Below are 17,917 nucleotides of genomic sequence, written 5' to 3'. Positions count from 1 at the left end.
TACTAGGTTCACATAAAAGTAGATTATCTTCATTTTCGAGCTTAACTCCCTAATCTGTAATTAGAAAAGGAGATAAACCATACAAAATTCGTCCCTCGTTAATCTGTAATTATAAAATGATCCGAGAACATTTCGGTGTCCATCCTAGTTTTATCGATTATTTTTGCAAATAAGAGGAGGAATGCCAAATGAAAAAGTAAACAAAAATGGACGCTGGCAAGGAAAAGGTATTTTTAAACAAATATTAAGCTAAGATATATTTAAATTGCTTAATGTAGTAGAAAAAAGTGATCACGGTGGCGCAGAGAAGGAATTTAACTTTTCCTTGTAATGTGAGAATAACAAGCACAACCGATTTTACAGCTAATAGTCTGAGATTTACCTGTGTAAATGGGGTGATAAAGAAATGAGCTTTGATTGAGATTATATTTGTATGTAAACATACTTTAAGTCGTGCTTAGATTTATCAGTTTGTCCGCATTTTTCATGAACGCATTTGCTTTTTATGTGTTTATAATAGTAAGCTGTCAGGGTGCAATTTTGCTGAAATTTATACATTTATCCACCAAAATCGTTTGATAAAGTGATAAACTTTGGTAAATAGATTTCCATACAAAGTTTGACAGTTCATTTTATCAAGTTTATCAAGAGTTTATCACTTTTGATGAAGACCCCTTTGTTTCGTATACAAATTGGAATTTTTAAAAGGGGCTATGTACGATGACCCCTTCTCGAAACATCCATGTTTTTGCTCATGTAACACAAAGTTGCGGCAAATACATATCTACGTATGGCTTGTTTTTTGTTTATATTATATAGTATACGCGTGAGAATGCGTCATTCCATTCCCCTCTTTTATATTTTTTTTCATATCAACTTTCTTCCCCTTACTCCTCTGAATGATTTTTCTTAATGCACAAAGGCTGCATATTTTTCATACTGCTCGCACTTATTTATTCAGAGGTCTACAGCCTTTCTCGCTTGCTCTTTATATATCATACATTTGAGCTCTGCTCTCTCCCTGACAAACGTGTTTATATAGCTGCTCTTCCGCGTACCCTCGTCAAAATGTATTTTTTGACCAGAACATGAGTTAAGAGAGCCATGACCGATTGAGAGCAGCCGATGCGTACCGAGTCATATGCGCCGTAACAATTCGCATAATGGCCGTTCGTTGTCGTTGTTTAAATGGCGTTGACGATGCTGCCAGCCCTTCCCAACTACCACCGCGTTCGTAGCTATTTCTTTTGTCATAAAAATTCTCACGCAGCTGTGGCTTCATGAATGTTTGTTCTTGTTGTTGGTATTTCTTGCATGAGTTTGGTTGTTGAGAACACATTGGTTATTTGTAAAATAGTAGAAATACAAAATAAAGTATCTGTTTTGCCTGATTATTTCAGATTTCCGTACTTAATTTAAAATATACTCTGCTGCGGTCAGGTTCGTCAGCGGAATCGGCATCAGTCATCGCTGTACATGGGACAAATTAGCGAAACTCGCGTGCACATGTGGCCGCATTTTTACACGGCATATTGAATTTGGAAAGCGAATATTAAGTGGGAGATTTCGTGCACGGTTTTTTATAAACGCTTTTTACAATTCGGTTACATAAATAAAACGCAAATTGGCGAATTTTGTAGTTCGATTTATAAAATTAAAACTGTAATAATGGTTTTTTAGGGCATGAACGGAATTAGCATTTTTCGGGGTTGCAGACTGTACTTTGCGAGCATTCTTTGGCTTCGTTGTCATGTCTTCTTCGATCTCATTTTTAGTTTGCCTGACCGCGCTGAAACACATACATATTTATGTACATAAATACACTACGCGCCTGTTAGCAGCTCGGTTACATATACCGCACACCGTCTTCAAAAGAAGCAGAACTCAAAATTTGGTATTTTTGAAATTATGCGCTAAAAATGTACACGAAAGCTTTTATTTACCTTTCAGCAAAAGCTGGAGCATATTTCTGTTGCAATTTGTTAAAAAAAAACCTAAGGTAAAGTCTCCCTTGCTCATATGATTATCATGTGCTAAGAAATGGAGGTTTTCGCATTTACTGACACAACGTAATTTTGATTTGTGCCTCTTGAAAACTGTGTGCGATATGTACATACATATGTATGGTCATACACACACACGTGTATATACATACATACCGTCGTTTGAAGTACAAAACCGCCTATCGTCGTTCTGCAAAGCCGCGTAACTGACATTTTTGGCCAAAAATTGGATTTTCTCGCCGAAGCTCTTGGCTTAAGCCAAGGCGTATCCATACAAGGTGGTGGCAATAGCATATAAGTAAAAGTCCCGTGTATTTTGTTATTGCATTTGGGAAATCTTTAGCTGTTTGTACAACGATTTAGGGGTGGAGGGGCGGAGGTGGAGAGGGGCGCGGCTCCTCAAACTCCCCCTAAACGAAAGAGGATGGACGCCGCGTTATGAAAAGTCACCCCTCACCCTCCCCAGCAATTACATATGTATTGTAAAAGTCACATTTACAGATGCAACTTTATTGTTTATATTTTTTTTTAAGTTCAGCACTTTACCAAATATATCCACATTTCAAATTTCGTACGAAAAATGTGAAAATTCAACAAACTAACATTTGCACCCAAAAATTTTAAAATTTTTATTTAGAATTTTTAGAAAAATTGTGGGCATGCAGTTCTGTAGCTCATTAAATTTTAGTAGGTTAAAGTGCAAATTTCAAGACGCTGGAAAATCGGGTTGATTTTTAATATTTTTTTTCTGATGGTGCTAGGCATTTTCTCCCATTCAAACGAAATTGTCTAGCATATTTTATATGGAAAAAAACGCACACCGTCAGCCAAAAAAATTATTAAAAATCAACGCGATTTTCTAGCGTCTTGAAATTTGCACTTTAACCTTCTAAAATTTAATAAATTTGTACGAAGATTGAAATATGGGTTTGGTTAGGTAAAGTGCTAGACTTTCATAAAAAAATATAAACATTAAAAAAAACAAGATTAAAATTGCCAAAACAAGTCAAAATGTTACTTGACTTAATCAGCTGACGACAAGGGCACAAATACCCAGTGGGAAAACAGTGGGAATGCATTAAGTTATGAATAGCCGCTATAGCCTATGCATGAAAATATGCAAGAATTTCTCTACAGCGATGTCGTACGAAAGTAATGTGCTCGCATGTTGTTTAACAAAACTATAAATACATAGAATAAAAAAATAACGTCCATAACACTGGCTGGCACACTGCCAAATTTCCAGCAAGAGATGTTAATAAGCGCTGCCATATATTGCAGTTCATTTGCAATAAGCGACCTCCATATATTATTAAGTTTGTATAGTAACCAAAAATCAGTACTAATTTGTACTGGAACCTGCAAATTTTTTCTGGAAAAGTGTATGATAACCCAAAAAAATTTGCAAGAGAGCACTGAATCGAGAGCGTAACAACACGGGAGAGCTGCAAATTCTTGCTAGTGAAATTTCTACTAGCAGAAATTAGCTAGCATAAGAAGAAGAAGAATAAATGTCAAAAGCCGCCATTTGTTGAATTGGTTTAGCACCAGTGTTACCACTTCGGCATTTTTCAGGCTAAATTTAGCTTTTTTTGAATGCATTTAGCCTCAAAATAAGTGATTTAGCTTTTAGCCTTTTTAAGCTTTTTCTTAATTTCATTTGGCCTTTTCTAGCCTTTTTTCTTTTTTCTTACTTAAGTTCTTCATTGAATCGAAATTTTGAAAATAATATTTATATCATAAAAAAATGTGTTATGGTAACTCTAAAAATAGTAGTAGATATCACAGCAAAATTTGTTTATGGTAACTCTGAAAATAGTAAGCACAAAAAAGTTATCGACTATCGTAAAGCACAAACCGGTTTGCGTATCACTATTAGTTGGTATTTTCTAACTGAGTGGCGTCGGAAAAGAGTTGTGCTTTGTGCTACGAATTTTTTAATTTTAACCTCAACCAATGGATAGGTAAATTTCAGTACATCTCAAATTGTATTGTCTCTTTTAATGTTTTTTTTTTGTTAAAGATATTTGACGAAGCGATCGGTTGAAGAAATTTTGCATGGAAGTAACGCCAGTGATTCTGATTGTGAAATACATTCAAGTGTATATGATACAAGTATTTAAAGGTAAAACCGTTCGCTGAATTTATATTTTTTGTTTATATTTTGAAGTTTGTCTACTTTATAAAATTGAAATTTTCAGAGCAACTACAACGCTAAAAGTAAATCCTTTAATTTTTTGTATCATGGTTATGTACATATAAAGATTTATGCCGAATTGTTATGTTTTAAACTCAATAAATTTGAAAAAGAAAGCAAAAAATGATTTTTTTAGCTTTATTTTAGCTCGAAAAAAAAATTTTTTTTTTAGCCTTTTTTTGGAGACAATCTAGCTTTTTTCTTCAAAAAATTCTGGCAACACTGTTTAGCACAAACAAAAGTAAAATGAGTAGAAATCAAAATATTAATGATGTACTGGACTGTGTAAGTGCGTGTGTGTAAAGCAAAGCGTGTAAAAATGATTTATAAATAGTAAAATGTTTACAGCAAAATATCAAAACAGTGCAACAGCTGTTCACTTGGAAGTTTTTGCTAGTTTTGTGTTCATTAACTTTTTCTGCTAGTTTTCTGTTCTTCTCAATTTTACGCTCTGTTTTGCTTTTACGCTCTCGCTGCAATGTTTTACTGGAGAAGTTACTATACAAACCTATTTTGTGACATGATTATCACGACATCAGTGTTTTCTTGTGTAGACAAGCCCTTGCTTTCAGATGGCCAAGAAAAGCCAAAGGCCAATCGGAATAGGGCCGAGTGTTCGTCCGATACCACCATTTACTCGATTCCAGTACTTATTTTAGAACATCGAAGGGGGTACTCGATGCTACTCAATGTATCGCTAGAAAATACTCGATTCTACTTGTACTCAAAAGTACTCAGACGAAATATTTCAAAACAGCAATTGTTTTAAATAAATAAAACCATCTTTTTGTGTTACAAAGATTTAATTTAACGCAAAAAAGCTTTTTAATATGAAAATATATGCTTATTTTTAATATATGCATATAGGTAACTCTCGTAACTTTTATATGTTAGTTACAAAGATATAATTTTACGTGTCAAACTTAATGGCCGCATTTCTTTATTTATTCTGAACGTTTGGAATAAGCATATTTGTTTACTTAATCTTTAGAACGTTCCTGATGATATGTTAAGGTATATTTCAAAAGCATTCTGTTTATTCTGGCTGTGAAATGGGATTATCTGGAATGTGGAAAGAAACGCCGCCAATAAATCCAACTTGTGGCAACTTTACTAATTTTGACTAGAGTTGCATACATTTTTCGACCGAGTAAATACTTGCACAATATACTCGATACCCACCAAAAACTTGGTCACATGTATCGAAGTACAAAAAATACTCGGTAGTTGGTAGAGGTACTCGAGTATTTACTCATATGTACTCGTATCGTAATATAACTAGGTGCAGCATGCTTCATCCCAGCAGGATGCATTTCGGACCCCCGTCCGAATTTTCCTGCTGAAGCGGCTGTCTTAGCCGATGAGCGTGATCATTTTCGTCAGGCCGATCCCGGAAATCCCCGTATCAGGGATCTCTACACGGAAATTCTGCAACTAGTTAATGTGCATAAGTGCAAGAAGTGGGAAGAGCATTTGAACACCTGTAACTTCGCCTCTGGTGTGAGCAAGCTTTGGTCAACCGTGCGGTCAGTTTCCAATCCGACAAAGCATGACGACAGAGTTGAAATTTCTTTCGGCGACCGTGCTTCGTCGAACACGGAGCAATGCGCTAGCTACTTAACACTACAGTCCACGCTGCATCTCCAGAGGACAAAGTGAAACGTCGAGTGACCAGAAACCTGCAGAAAATGCCAACGCCCAGACGCCTGTTGCTTTCACCAGCTATGAAATTGGGTTTTCAACCTATTCATGGCCATCCTCATCATCCGGAAAACGGGAAGAGTGGTCGCACTGCTTAAACCGAGGAAACCGGCCAACAAGGGAGAGTCGTATCGTCCGATAACACTCTTTTCCCCAGCATAGAAGACACATGAAGCCCTGCTACTCCCGCACTATACGTACTACTTGACCCCAGCGAGACATCAGCTCGGCGACCACGCCTCATCGGATCCGGAGCGATTCGCGTGTAATTCTAGCCGACAGTTCACAGTTTCCCCCGGTAGCGAAGACACAAGAGGCCCTTCTACTCCCGTACTACACAAACCACCTGACCCCACCGAAGCATCAACATGGGTTCCGTAAGGTGCACAGCACAAACACAGCACTTAACGCCATAAACACCCAGATAACTATCGGCTTTAACCGAAACCACCCCTGTGTGAAAACAATTCTAGAAGCGTTGGACCTGTCCATGGCGTTTAACACCGTCAGCCACTCCACGCTACTAGAAGATATAGAGGCCTCCTCTCTCCCACAGAGACTCAAGTGGTGGTCGGCGAATTATCTGAGCATATCAGCTATTTTGTGTTTACATGGTGAAATAGTAAATGTATTTTCAATCTTTATATACTTAAAATCAAATTTGTGAAACAAAAATTAAATTTCCAAGAGTTTGCATTTAAGTGACAAAAACAAAAACAACGCGAATCAGCTGTTTCTCAAATTCTGCGCACAAAATTAGTTTTTTTTGGGTTCCCGTACTTCTGGATTATGTTCCATTTTTGAGAGCAAACTTTTCGCTTATTCTCTAATTACCGAATCCGGTCCGGATTGTAAAATGTACATTTAGCCATACAAAATTCGTCACCTAAATGCAACTAAATTTCCACGATTCGAACATGGTTTAATGAAAAAACTGGCAACATTGATTTTTCGCGTATACAGTGGCTAGCTGCGTTTCAGTGATCGTCGATCGAGATTTCATTTGTTATTTAAATAAAGAAACGTTACGCAAATTCAACATCGATGTGATGCTGATAGAAATCTGGATCAATTTGTGATCAACTCCGTTTGTTTTGCGAAAAACTGACAGTTGTCTCTCTCGCTCCGCTCCCTTAGCAGTGGCACCGTGTTGCTTCTTTGCGAATTTACATGGAAACAATGTAGCTTTGTTGTGAAACAGAAGTATAAGCTTTTGTGCAATATGTTTATTCGTATATGCATGTGAAGCATATTTAACTGATGAAAACATAAACTGTTGTTAAATTGGATGTTTACATCAATCTCATTGTAGTCTTGTTTTAATTTTGAGTCATTTTGCAGTTTTTCTACTGCTAAATAGCAAATATATTATGTAATTCACGTAGATATATCAGTATTACGTTCAACATTTCGTTTAAAATGCCAGATTTCCTGCAAATACATTAGAATTTACAAAAGGAATTTCACTACTAATTGCCTACTTTGTGTACTTTTCTACTTCCATTTTCGCACCAAGAGATTTCATTCTTCCCCTTTCTCCGTCCTTCGTAAATGCAACCCTTTGTAAGGGAGTGTCAAACCGCAGCTGTCAATAATTATCTAACCTTGTATTATTGAATCATGAGTTGGTTCATGGAACTGTACGATTACTATACCACCTTATATGAAGACGGCTTGGCTTGCAAGTTCTGGTTTTCGATAATCGAATAAAATATATCGTTGCAACCAATAATATCGCATTAATCGATACGTCGGAATTTATTCGGTTAACATCGCGCATCCCTACTTCTTCCTCATTGATTTTTGGGATTTCGTAGCGTGTTTTTCGTCGTCTAGAATATTTGTGAAATTTTAATTTTGAGTATATTCAAAAATCGGTAAGAAATGAACCGTTCACGGCGACCACAGCAAAATAAGCCATTTGTCGCTGGTGGAGTTTATGTAAGTAAATTTCATAATGTTTTCTATGCATGTACATTAACCTGGTCATGAAATGTGTATGTATCTACTGGTTATATTGATTGAATTAAAGATTATAAAAGTCATTTAGTTAGCCGTTGGTGATTCAGGTGCTCCGCATACGATTTACATAACGAATAATTTGCAAAAGTATTTGCGGAAATTGGTTTCTGTAAAGAAAATACATAGTACTTTTCTGGTATTTTTGTATGTATACGGAGAAAATTGACTTATTTGTTCAATTTGCTTTGTTACATGCATATGTACATATGTATGTATGTCTAACCGGAAAACAATTAAAAATGGCGCATGCTTACGGCGCGTTTCCAAAGGCAAAAATTATTGCCTACCAACCGTCGAATTTATTGCATGATAGAGTTACTCACAAAATGAGCGTACGGCTCTTTTGTTGTTAATATCCGCAATGTTTTACATGCTAATTTTTTTTTAAATTTTGTATTAAAATATGGCTTATATTTTAGCAAACCCTATTTAAATCCAAGAATGAAACAGTTATGCCTATTACGGTATCCGACGGATGCCATCCGCACGGATCTAATCCGATTCGCACTGTCATAACAAGCGAGTGAGAAGAATTAGATTCATGAGAATGCGATCCCTTGGAAACACACCTATTCCGGTCCGACCGATACCATTCGCACGAATCTAATCCTTCGCACTCGCTTATTCCGACTGTACGAATCTGATTAGATCCGTGCGGATGGCATCCGTCGGATACCGTAATAGGCATGAGTACGAAAATTAAGAAAAATCTGCAAAGTTGCAAACTTTAGTACGGGTTTCTAAAAAGGATTCAGGTATGCAGTTTTATAGCCCATTAAATTTTAATATATATTAGGTATATATATAGATGATGAATATTTTTTTTTACATATATTCTGATTTTTCAGAATTTTTTCGCTGACTGGCGGCATTTTTTTCCTTACAAAAAAAATATCGACGCGAATTTTTAGACATTCGAAACTCGCACATTATTATATTAAAATTTAATGTGCTATAAAACTGCATACCTGAATTCTTTTTAAAAATTCGTATTAAAAAGCTCGCGATTTTCCTGAAACTTTGCAGATTTTTCTTAATTTTCGTACATTGTTTCATTCTTGGATTTAAATGGGGTTGGCAAAAATATAAGCCATATTTTAGTTCAAAATTAACAAAACGATTTTAGCATGTAAAACATTGCGAATATTAACAAAAAAATGAGCTGAACCCTCAATTTCGGGACTAACTGTACATTTTATCAGGGGTAATATTTCTGCGTGGCCTTTTTCATCTTCCCTGTAAACCATTTTTTCAGAGTATTCTGAATTGTAGAGAAATTTTAAAGAATTCTTAAAGATCTCATCCGATATTTTTACGAATTTTCAAAATGAAATAAATTGTACACACTTCGATTATTTTACGAAATATCGGCATGAATATAGGAGGCAATGAAAATAATGCTGCTGTGTGAAGAATTCCTAACAGAATTTTTCAGAATTTTCTTTATTTTTCGTACAGAATTTTCTTTTCGTGTTCGTGTCAACCACTTCATACAATATTCTTTGAAGATTCGTAAAAAAATCGTTACAGAAATGAGATACTCGTAAAGATTTCATTAAGATTTCGGGAACTTTGGTTTGCAGGCTTGAAATCATATGTAAGTTTTATATACACTCACCAGAATATGTTTGCGTACAGTGTTTTTTTTAATATTTGCATTTTTTTGTTAATTTTTAATAGAAAATAGAGTTCATTCTGCATCTAATGGGATATAAATTAATGATTGAAAGTTTTTACAAAATTTAGGAATTCGACAAATTTCCAATAAAAATTCCAACTTTTAAACTTCTGCATCAAATGGCATTCTAAAAAAATTAACGGTAGATTATAGCCACTTAAAATTTGCACTTTATTATACTGAAATTGAGCGAACTACAAAACTGCATACTCAAAACAATTTTGTTTAAAAGAGGAAAATTTTGGTGAACATTTTTCGAATTTTCCAGAACTTTGTAAAAACTTTGAATCATTAATTTATATTCCATTTGATGCAGAATGAACTATCTGCGTTCCACGAGAGCCAGCTTCTAAAAGAGTATGGCAATCACCATTTATTAAATTAAAAGTAAAACTTAGAGACAGCAAAAATCTTCTGGCTTCCGGTGATTTAAAGTCTATTAAGAGCAAATGGGGAATTGTACGTTGGAATAGGCTCGGTGAAGTTTAGATTTCGTAGAGCAAATTTAAGAAAAACTTTCTAAACCCTTTCAAATCCTATTAATTAAGTTTTGAATGGTATGGCCTCCAAATAAAGGAAGCATATTCTAACGTAAAACGAAAGATTGAAAAATGTGTATAAAAATTGATGTGCATAGGGGTTAGAGGACATTGAAGTCTGACGCCTGACAAAACCAAGTACAGCTTAAGATTTAGAAACTGATGAGTGACTGATATGACTATTAAAAGAGAAATTAGAACTGAAATTAACACCAATGTCGTTGATTTCCTGAACTTTTTTAAGTTGAGTTTGAGATTACGGGCTAGTTTACTGACCAATAAACTATGTGAAACTCTGTCAAATGCTTTAACAAGATCAGTGTAAATGCAGTCGACTTGGAAACCTTCCGAGAGAGCTGCAATACAATACTCACTATAGACGCCGAGATTAGTAACTGAAGATCGGTTGGAGACGAAACCATGTTTATTTGGTGAGGCTAGCCTTTTTGTTGCGAAATACATTTTCTCCTTGACGATAGCTTCAAAAAGTTTAGAAATTGTTGATAGTTTCGAAATGGGTCTGTAATAACAGACATCACTTTTGTTAACACTTTTAAGAATAGGGGTAATGGAAGTGAATTTCCATTCTTCAAAAAAATACCAGAGACCTATTGAAAAAAAATTTGTAAGTTAAAATTAAAGCAGGACACTTTATAAAGTTCGAAGAGAGTCCATCAATATCTACTTTTGCAGACGCTGACAGATTTAAAATGCCTTGTAGTTTGTTCCAATACCAGTCCGGTTTACAGGATTTAGTCAGAACTTACAGGAAGGCGTTCCTATAGACAAAAGCCTTCTTAGTCAGATGTTACAGGATTTAGTCCGGAGTTTTTCTTCCTGCAAATTCATGAAACGACTAATAATTTTTTAGTGATCTTTCAGCCAAATCACTGTTGTACCAATGACATGTAAACAAACCATTTTTTCCTGGAAAAAGTTCTTTTTGCGTTCCTGTACACTTCCTTTGACACTCACTTGAGAGAGTAAAATTGTAGTTCGACAGTTCCACCTTTTTTAGTGCGAAGTCCAATGAAACAGAATACATAGATACTAGTTGCGTTCCAGATGCTTTACGATTTGCAGGTTTTTACAGGAAGCCGTTCCAGGTAACCACCTTCCATAAATTTTTTCATACACAAAAAATTGTCGAATTTATTTTGTATGGAAAAAATTTGTAATGCAGTCAGAAAAAAAATTATTAAAAATCAATGCAATTTCTTAGCAACTTAAGACTTGCACATTATTACCCTAGAATTTAATGGGCTATTAAACTGCATACTCAAAAAACTCAAAAATCTGAATAAAAATTTGAAAATTTAGCTGAAACTTTGCAGATTTTTCATAATTTTTGCACAAAGTTTGAAATCTGGATTTGTGTGGTGTTTGTTATATAATGAGCTAGACTTTTATGGAAAAATAATAAAAATTAAATAAACGAAAGCAAAATAGCCAAAATTTATCAAAATTTTGCTGGCTTAATTAGCTGATCACAAGTGTATGTACACAAAGGAACAACTAATAGCTCAGTTATGCATACTTCGCACTGCACTGCATAGCATGTCACTTTTACGTAGAAATCAAAAACCAACAGACTTCTACATACGTATGTAATGCAGTGCGTTGGGTAACCGCTTATACGCAAAGCTTATTTAACAGATTCCTTATGTGACAACTCTCATGCAATGCCAAGTATGCATAACTGAGCCATAACAATATTATAATAGCCGTCATCGATTCGCCAACAGTTAGCGAGTGTCGAAACGAACGAACTCGAATGAGATACACCCAAACTCGCTATTGTCCTTCCTTGTTAGCTAACTTTGTTGTTGCTTTCACATTTAAAATTTTTTCGTTAAGCGACCGGAACTCGAACATAGCAAGCAGCGAAGTGGCGAATCGATGACTGCTAATGAAACTTTTTAAGTTACAAATGATTTTCTAAATACTGTGTCATAATAAAGTATGAAGTAGATTTTGAGTTCACCAACACTTAATTGACAATATCTTAACATGGGTTTAACTTATTTAATTTCGTTTCTTTATAATTTGCAGTGGCAAAGGTTGGTCGTGTGTTTCTTGGCCATATTTATAGTGCCCTGTTTAGTAGATTTATTTGCAATACTTTTTAAAACTGGTTTAATCTAAATGCAGACTTGTCATAACCGCAATCGTAGACATAACTTTTGCGTACCATTTTTCTTAGAATGGCGCATTACTGTGTACACGGTGCGTATGAAAAAGCTATGGCAAGCAAACTTACAAAAATGGTAGGCATTAAGGGATTTTTATCCGTTTTAAAAATTATTGGAAATTCGTCTACTTACTTTCTTAAATATTAGTTTTGCGTATTATAGTTATGTACATTTACTTCGCTGTAAACTCAAACGAATATGAGGTTAGGTGATTGTATGTTACAATTGAGAAGCGGTTTTTCATATTCTTTACAAGTTTGTAAAGCGATCTGAAAATGCAGCTTCAAATTGTGGTACATACGTACTATACTATGTAACAGAACTAATTACAGTCCCTATCATCTGCATCAATTTTCTTCATAACTATATTTATTTTTATTTTTTGTTATGAAATATTTCAGTGTAAATTTAAATATGAAAAAAAAAAACCATGTGTATGATGGATGTTACACATCGATGGGTCCTCTGAAATAACGACACAGTTCAAAATTCTAAAAATAAAATCACTTACTACTGTTAAGTGGCCCATGTCTCTAATCCTTACTAAATTAAGGAGTAAGGACTAATACAGTATAAGAGATTAGACATGGTTAGACAAGGATTAGCGACATTAGCCACTTAACAGTAGTAAGAGGTTTTATTTTTTGAATTTTGAATTTTGTCGTTTTTGCAGAGGACCATCGATATGTACATACTTAGTTCTAGTTATTTTCAAGTTCCTCAATAATATACGATCCTGATCCGTTTATCGATATCGATTAAATTGCCTCCATTCAATTTTACTCTGGATTTCACAAATCGAGTAAATTTTGCATGCAAGTAAATTGGAATGGTGTACGATTATTGGAACACCAAAAACCAAATCGTACGATTTCTGCTCGAAATCGATTTGTGCAAAACCAAAAAAGAAGCGACAGTACCTTTTTCATAGCAATTTTAGGTACAAAGTATGTACCTTGAAAATGTATGCAAATGATAAGAGTTGTGATTACTTATGCTGGATTTCCACTAGGCATTAAATGGCAAAAATGACAAATGACAAAGTCGGGCATTAAAAAACTATCGTGTCATTACATTAAAAAATAGTCATTAAGTTCATTTCCACATGGCATTTTTTTAAATGGCATACATTTTTTATCATTTCAATGCCTAGTGGAAATTCGGCATTATGTTGCATAATATAAATGTATTGGCACAAATGTGCATAATTTGATGTACGGTACATAATGATTGAATGCATCAATATCGACTTTAAATTAGTTTTGTGCATTCAATTGTTTTGTGTGCTACAGTTGGCAGATTGGAATGCATTGAACAGCTGCTGGTGAAACTGTTGACCAGAGTGAACAATACGTTTCAATTGCTAAAATGAATAGGTCACAATTGGTAATTTCGTTTGAGTACATACTGGCTGTAGGAATGTTCATAGCTATTCCTTAACTAAGGTTTTTGAGTTTGCATATTCAATCGAATGCGAAGTCATCGTGATCCTACCACCCGAAATCCGAAATCGCTTGTACCACCTAAACCTGCAATGGACTGAATTGGTCAGTGAAAAGGAGCATAACAGATTTGGAATGTGGTAACATACCTTGCCGATGATGGTTTGTAAAAAAGCGCTTTTGGTAATGGCGGGAAGTGTGTAAGATTTTATCTTTAAGTTTAATATACTGAATATAGTGTTTAAAATTAAGTAAACTTGAATTAAAAAAAAAAAAAAATATGAAATCAAATTTGTAACCTCTTTTTTATGTAACTACTATGTAGAATTCGCGGCAATCATTTGGTGGTCAACAAGGAAACCAAGATGGGCAAAACCAACAGCAGACGTATGCCAATAAGCAAAACCAACAACCTACGCTACAACAACAACAACAACCAAGCTTGGCTCCAGAACCAGCTAAGGCCGAGCCAAAGGTTGTAAAACAAGAGCGCATTGAAAAGCCAGCACCTTTACAGCCGCCGCCACAACCTCCACAAATGGATGATGATGCAATAATGGAAAACAACAAGGTGGATGAGACCACTTTATACGATGAAAGCGGCAAATTGCAGTATAAGAATATTTTCCGTACTCGCAAGAAGTCTTCCGGTACGTGTTAATTTATGCAACTGATAGCTATATATAAATTAGTGCGGGTCAATTTGTATGGAATTTTTTATTTTAACACGAAAGAAAATGTGAAAATTTTCACTGCTGCGGCCTCTGGCGGAAGTTTTAAGAATAAGATAAGTCCATAAATGGATTTATCATACCGAAAACCCCTTGTAGCATGTTTTTTTTTACAAAATTTACCACACTACAGCAAAATGCTAAGTAAAAGAAACCTATTTTCGTAATTTGGCAAAATGCAAATTGATTTTCGACCTATTGTTTCTTCGCCAAATTTGCTTCGAATTACTCGTACTCGGCCGCTGTGGTGTAGTGGTAAGCAGTGCGCGCTTCCACTCCGCAACGCTTGGGTTCAAGCCCTGGTCAAAGCAACATCGCAAAAAAATATAGAAAAAGGTTTTTTCTTAACAGCGGTCGTCCCTCGGCAGGCAATGGCAAACCTCCGAGTGTATTTCTGCCATGAAAAACCGCTTCTCATAAAAATACAATCGCCGTTCGGAGTCGGCGTAAAACTGTAGGTCCCTCCGCTTTGTGTTACAACATCAAGGCGCACGCCACAAATCGGAGGAGAAGCTCGGCCAAACACTAACATATGTGTAAGCGCCAATCTATTATTATTATTATTATTACTCGTAGAATCCTCCTATGCTTTACGCCTATAGATTGACCCGCCCTAATATACATACATATCGTCGTTTAAAGTACAAAACCGCGCATCCTCATTCTGCAAAACCGCGTAACTGACATTTGCTGCCAAAAATTGGATTTGCTCACACAAACTCTTGGCTCAATCCTTATCAATTCGTCCTGAAATCTACTAGCCAGAATTGCGATTGCTTTATAAAAAAGAGAACCATTTTGAAATATGGGTTTTTTACTCTAGAAAATAGTTTACATAATTCACATACGCGGTTTTGCATTTTGTTGATACGCGGTTTTGAACTTTAAACGACACGATATGTACATATACGTTAGAAAGCTCCTCGAAAATGCTTTTTTTTTTTTGGAAATTTCAAGACCCTACCCCCTAATTTGATTCGTTTTAAGAGAAATATTATTGCCTAATTTTATAGATTTTTTTAAAGGTCAAAGCAAAAAAGCATTTTCGATGGGCACACTAATATATATATTATATCATCTTATCATCTTATAAAAAATATATTTCAATAATAATTCCAATAGTTCGTACCAAGGAGAAGAAAATACGTCAGAATCGTCAATTACGCAAAACACTGATTCCCAAGAATGCACTCATGGCACTGAATGAGGTAGCTGGTATCTCAATAAGTGAGTTTACAATTAATAACTCTTCAAGCGGTGGGTTTGTCGCGGTTGTTTCCGTTAATGACAAACAATACGAAGGCAAAGGACACTCCAAGATAGCAGCTAAAAATAATGCAAGTGAGAAGGCATTGCGAGATTATGTATTGGAGAAAATGCGTGAGAAACCACGCTTGAGAAAGAATTCAACCAATAATGACGAATCTATGGATACGACTGAAGTACATAATGGTGAATATATGAATATTCCCTCACATGTTTTGAAAAGCTTACTAATGGTATGGTATTTTGAAATCTCTTAGAAGGTGAGAATGGTGAGAATGGGCAACAGGAGGGAACACCAACAGTACTTGATGATGTACCAATGGCCAATTTGGCTTCATTCGCTATTTTTAAACTTTTCACTGAATGGGAGAATGAGGGTTATGTTGTACCTGAGCTGCGTGTAGCTCATCCTACACAACCAGGATCTGGTACTGAGGGAGGCAGTGTTGATGGAAGTCCACAATCTAAGCCGCACAAGGCACCGCCAATACGCTCTGAGTTGCCAAATAATTGGGAATCGATACATCCATCCACTTTACTTTGCATGGTAAGTTCCGCAATATTTTGGAAACCTTTAAGGACTGAATCACACTATTGCACTATGGAATGATTTTCATTTTCAGCAGCAAAAATTCAAATTTTCGTTTTTCTAAAATATTTTAATGTACTTTAGGGCCATAAATGGAAAAGAAATTATACCAGTATTCTCGAACAGCTGTTACATGTTTAGATTTTTTTATAATGATACAATTTTTTAGTTCACTGCAGTGAGAAATGGGCTTCTGGCCGGTTCGAGGCACGTAATAAAAGCGGTAATACTGCAGCACTGATGCAAATTTGCAATACTTTTGCAACTTCCCAAGTGATAAAAGGTTGCTAGAACTTCACACCGAACGTGATACATTAATAATTCGCGCAACACCGCGGTGTGATTACATCTCGAATTGAAAATTAAAGGGCGTTCGGAATATAATTTGTGGTAATTAAATGGGATCTAAAAAGCATTCATCTACTGGTATTCCATTAGATAAATTCACAAGCCCTTCCAAAAGTTTAAAGTTCATACTAAATTTAGGTTATTGCAACTTAAAATACATATTCAAATTAATTTGTTCTACTAAATAATATGAACTTATACATTCACGCAAATTGTAAATAGGAAAAGTCGTCCTAGAAGGCATGCAGAGAAGCACTTTTTTCAGCCCTTCTTGGGTAGTGCTTTTAGAATGGCTTCACTTAAAGCCTGCTGGGATGAACCATATAATTGGAATTTGAAATTCATTTGGAAAATGTATAAAAAAATGTTAGTCAACATTGGGACAAAGATCACTATCTGATCCGGCTTTAAGATCGAAAGCTCCGATATGGTTGTGATGTTTTCTAAAAGTATAAATCTATCCGTGACTAAAAAAATGAAACTCTTTCATATAAGAGAAAGGCCTTCTTCAAGTTGCAATCACAACCGCAGTGATGCGCGAATTGTTAAAGTATCACGTTCGGTGTGAATTTCGGGCAACGTTTTAGCAGTTGGGCAGTTGCAACAGTCTTGCATATTTGTATCAGTGCGGCAGTAATGCCGCTTTTATTACGTGCCTTGAACAATCCTTCTTATTCGATTTGCTTTCTTTAGCAATGATTTAAATTTTCTTTTCTATTTTCAGATGCGACCCGGACTACAATATCGCGAACTAGGTACAGTGGGCGATTCCCCAAATGTACTTCAACGTATGGGTGTTACCGTAGATGATGTGCAGTACGAGAGTTCTGGACGTTCTAAGAAAATTGCGCGTCGCAACGTTGCCGTATCTGTGCTTAACGAGTTGTTTGGCACAAACTTGGTTAAGGAGCAACCATGCCAAGATGAATGAGCAAAAAACTTCACATGTGCTTAGTATTTTAGAACTTAAATCTTCAAATTCTGTAGAAAATAAGCGAACCTTGTCGCATTCAAGAGTTTTACCAATAAAGGACAGAACATAAATTAATAAACTTATAATCGTTAGTATCCTAAATTTTGACTTGTCAGTTCGTTTCATTGAAGCCGCTGTTGTTTTTGGGGAATGCTGCTGGAGGCATAGTCCACGGCCAAATAAAGATATTGGTCGTTGCGGTGACGTGGTGTTAAGGGAAATGATGTATGAATGAG

At 35.5% G+C, this 17,917-nt stretch overlaps 1 protein-coding gene and 2 long non-coding RNA genes across 3 annotated transcripts; 2 read left to right on the top strand and 1 right to left on the bottom strand.

Annotated features, from left to right (window-relative positions):
* Positions 1–676: 676 nt before the first annotated feature.
* On the bottom strand, positions 677–2,198 carry LOC118733274. Its single transcript, XR_004992226.1, has 3 exons — positions 2,160–2,198; positions 1,411–1,789; positions 677–1,309 (listed from the first exon to the last, which is right to left on the bottom strand). It is a non-coding gene; the product is annotated as an uncharacterized LOC118733274 (long non-coding RNA).
* A 1,523-nt stretch (positions 2,199–3,721) lies between these two features.
* LOC118734578 lies at positions 3,722–4,312 on the top strand. Its single transcript, XR_004992397.1, has 3 exons — positions 3,722–3,967; positions 4,027–4,128; positions 4,205–4,312. It is a non-coding gene; the product is annotated as an uncharacterized LOC118734578 (long non-coding RNA).
* A 3,368-nt stretch (positions 4,313–7,680) lies between these two features.
* LOC118733273 lies at positions 7,681–17,789 on the top strand. The gene is made up of 5 exons (XM_036462610.1): positions 7,681–7,842; positions 14,100–14,424; positions 15,628–15,957; positions 16,029–16,318; positions 17,433–17,789. The coding sequence occupies exons 1-5, from the start codon at positions 7,786–7,788 to the stop codon at positions 17,637–17,639; spliced, it is 1,209 nt and encodes a 402-aa protein (XP_036318503.1). The 5' UTR covers positions 7,681–7,785; the 3' UTR covers positions 17,640–17,789.
* Positions 17,790–17,917: the final 128 nt, after the last annotated feature.

Source organism: Rhagoletis pomonella, unplaced genomic scaffold, assembly GCF_013731165.1.
Source record: "Rhagoletis pomonella isolate Grant_MI unplaced genomic scaffold, Rhpom_1.0 Rhpom_scaffold_00002, whole genome shotgun sequence".
In the NCBI taxonomy this organism is placed as follows: Eukaryota; Metazoa; Arthropoda; class Insecta; order Diptera; family Tephritidae; genus Rhagoletis; species Rhagoletis pomonella.
The sequence above is the reverse complement of the archived record's forward strand: the minus strand, read 5'-3'. Positions and strand labels throughout refer to the sequence as shown.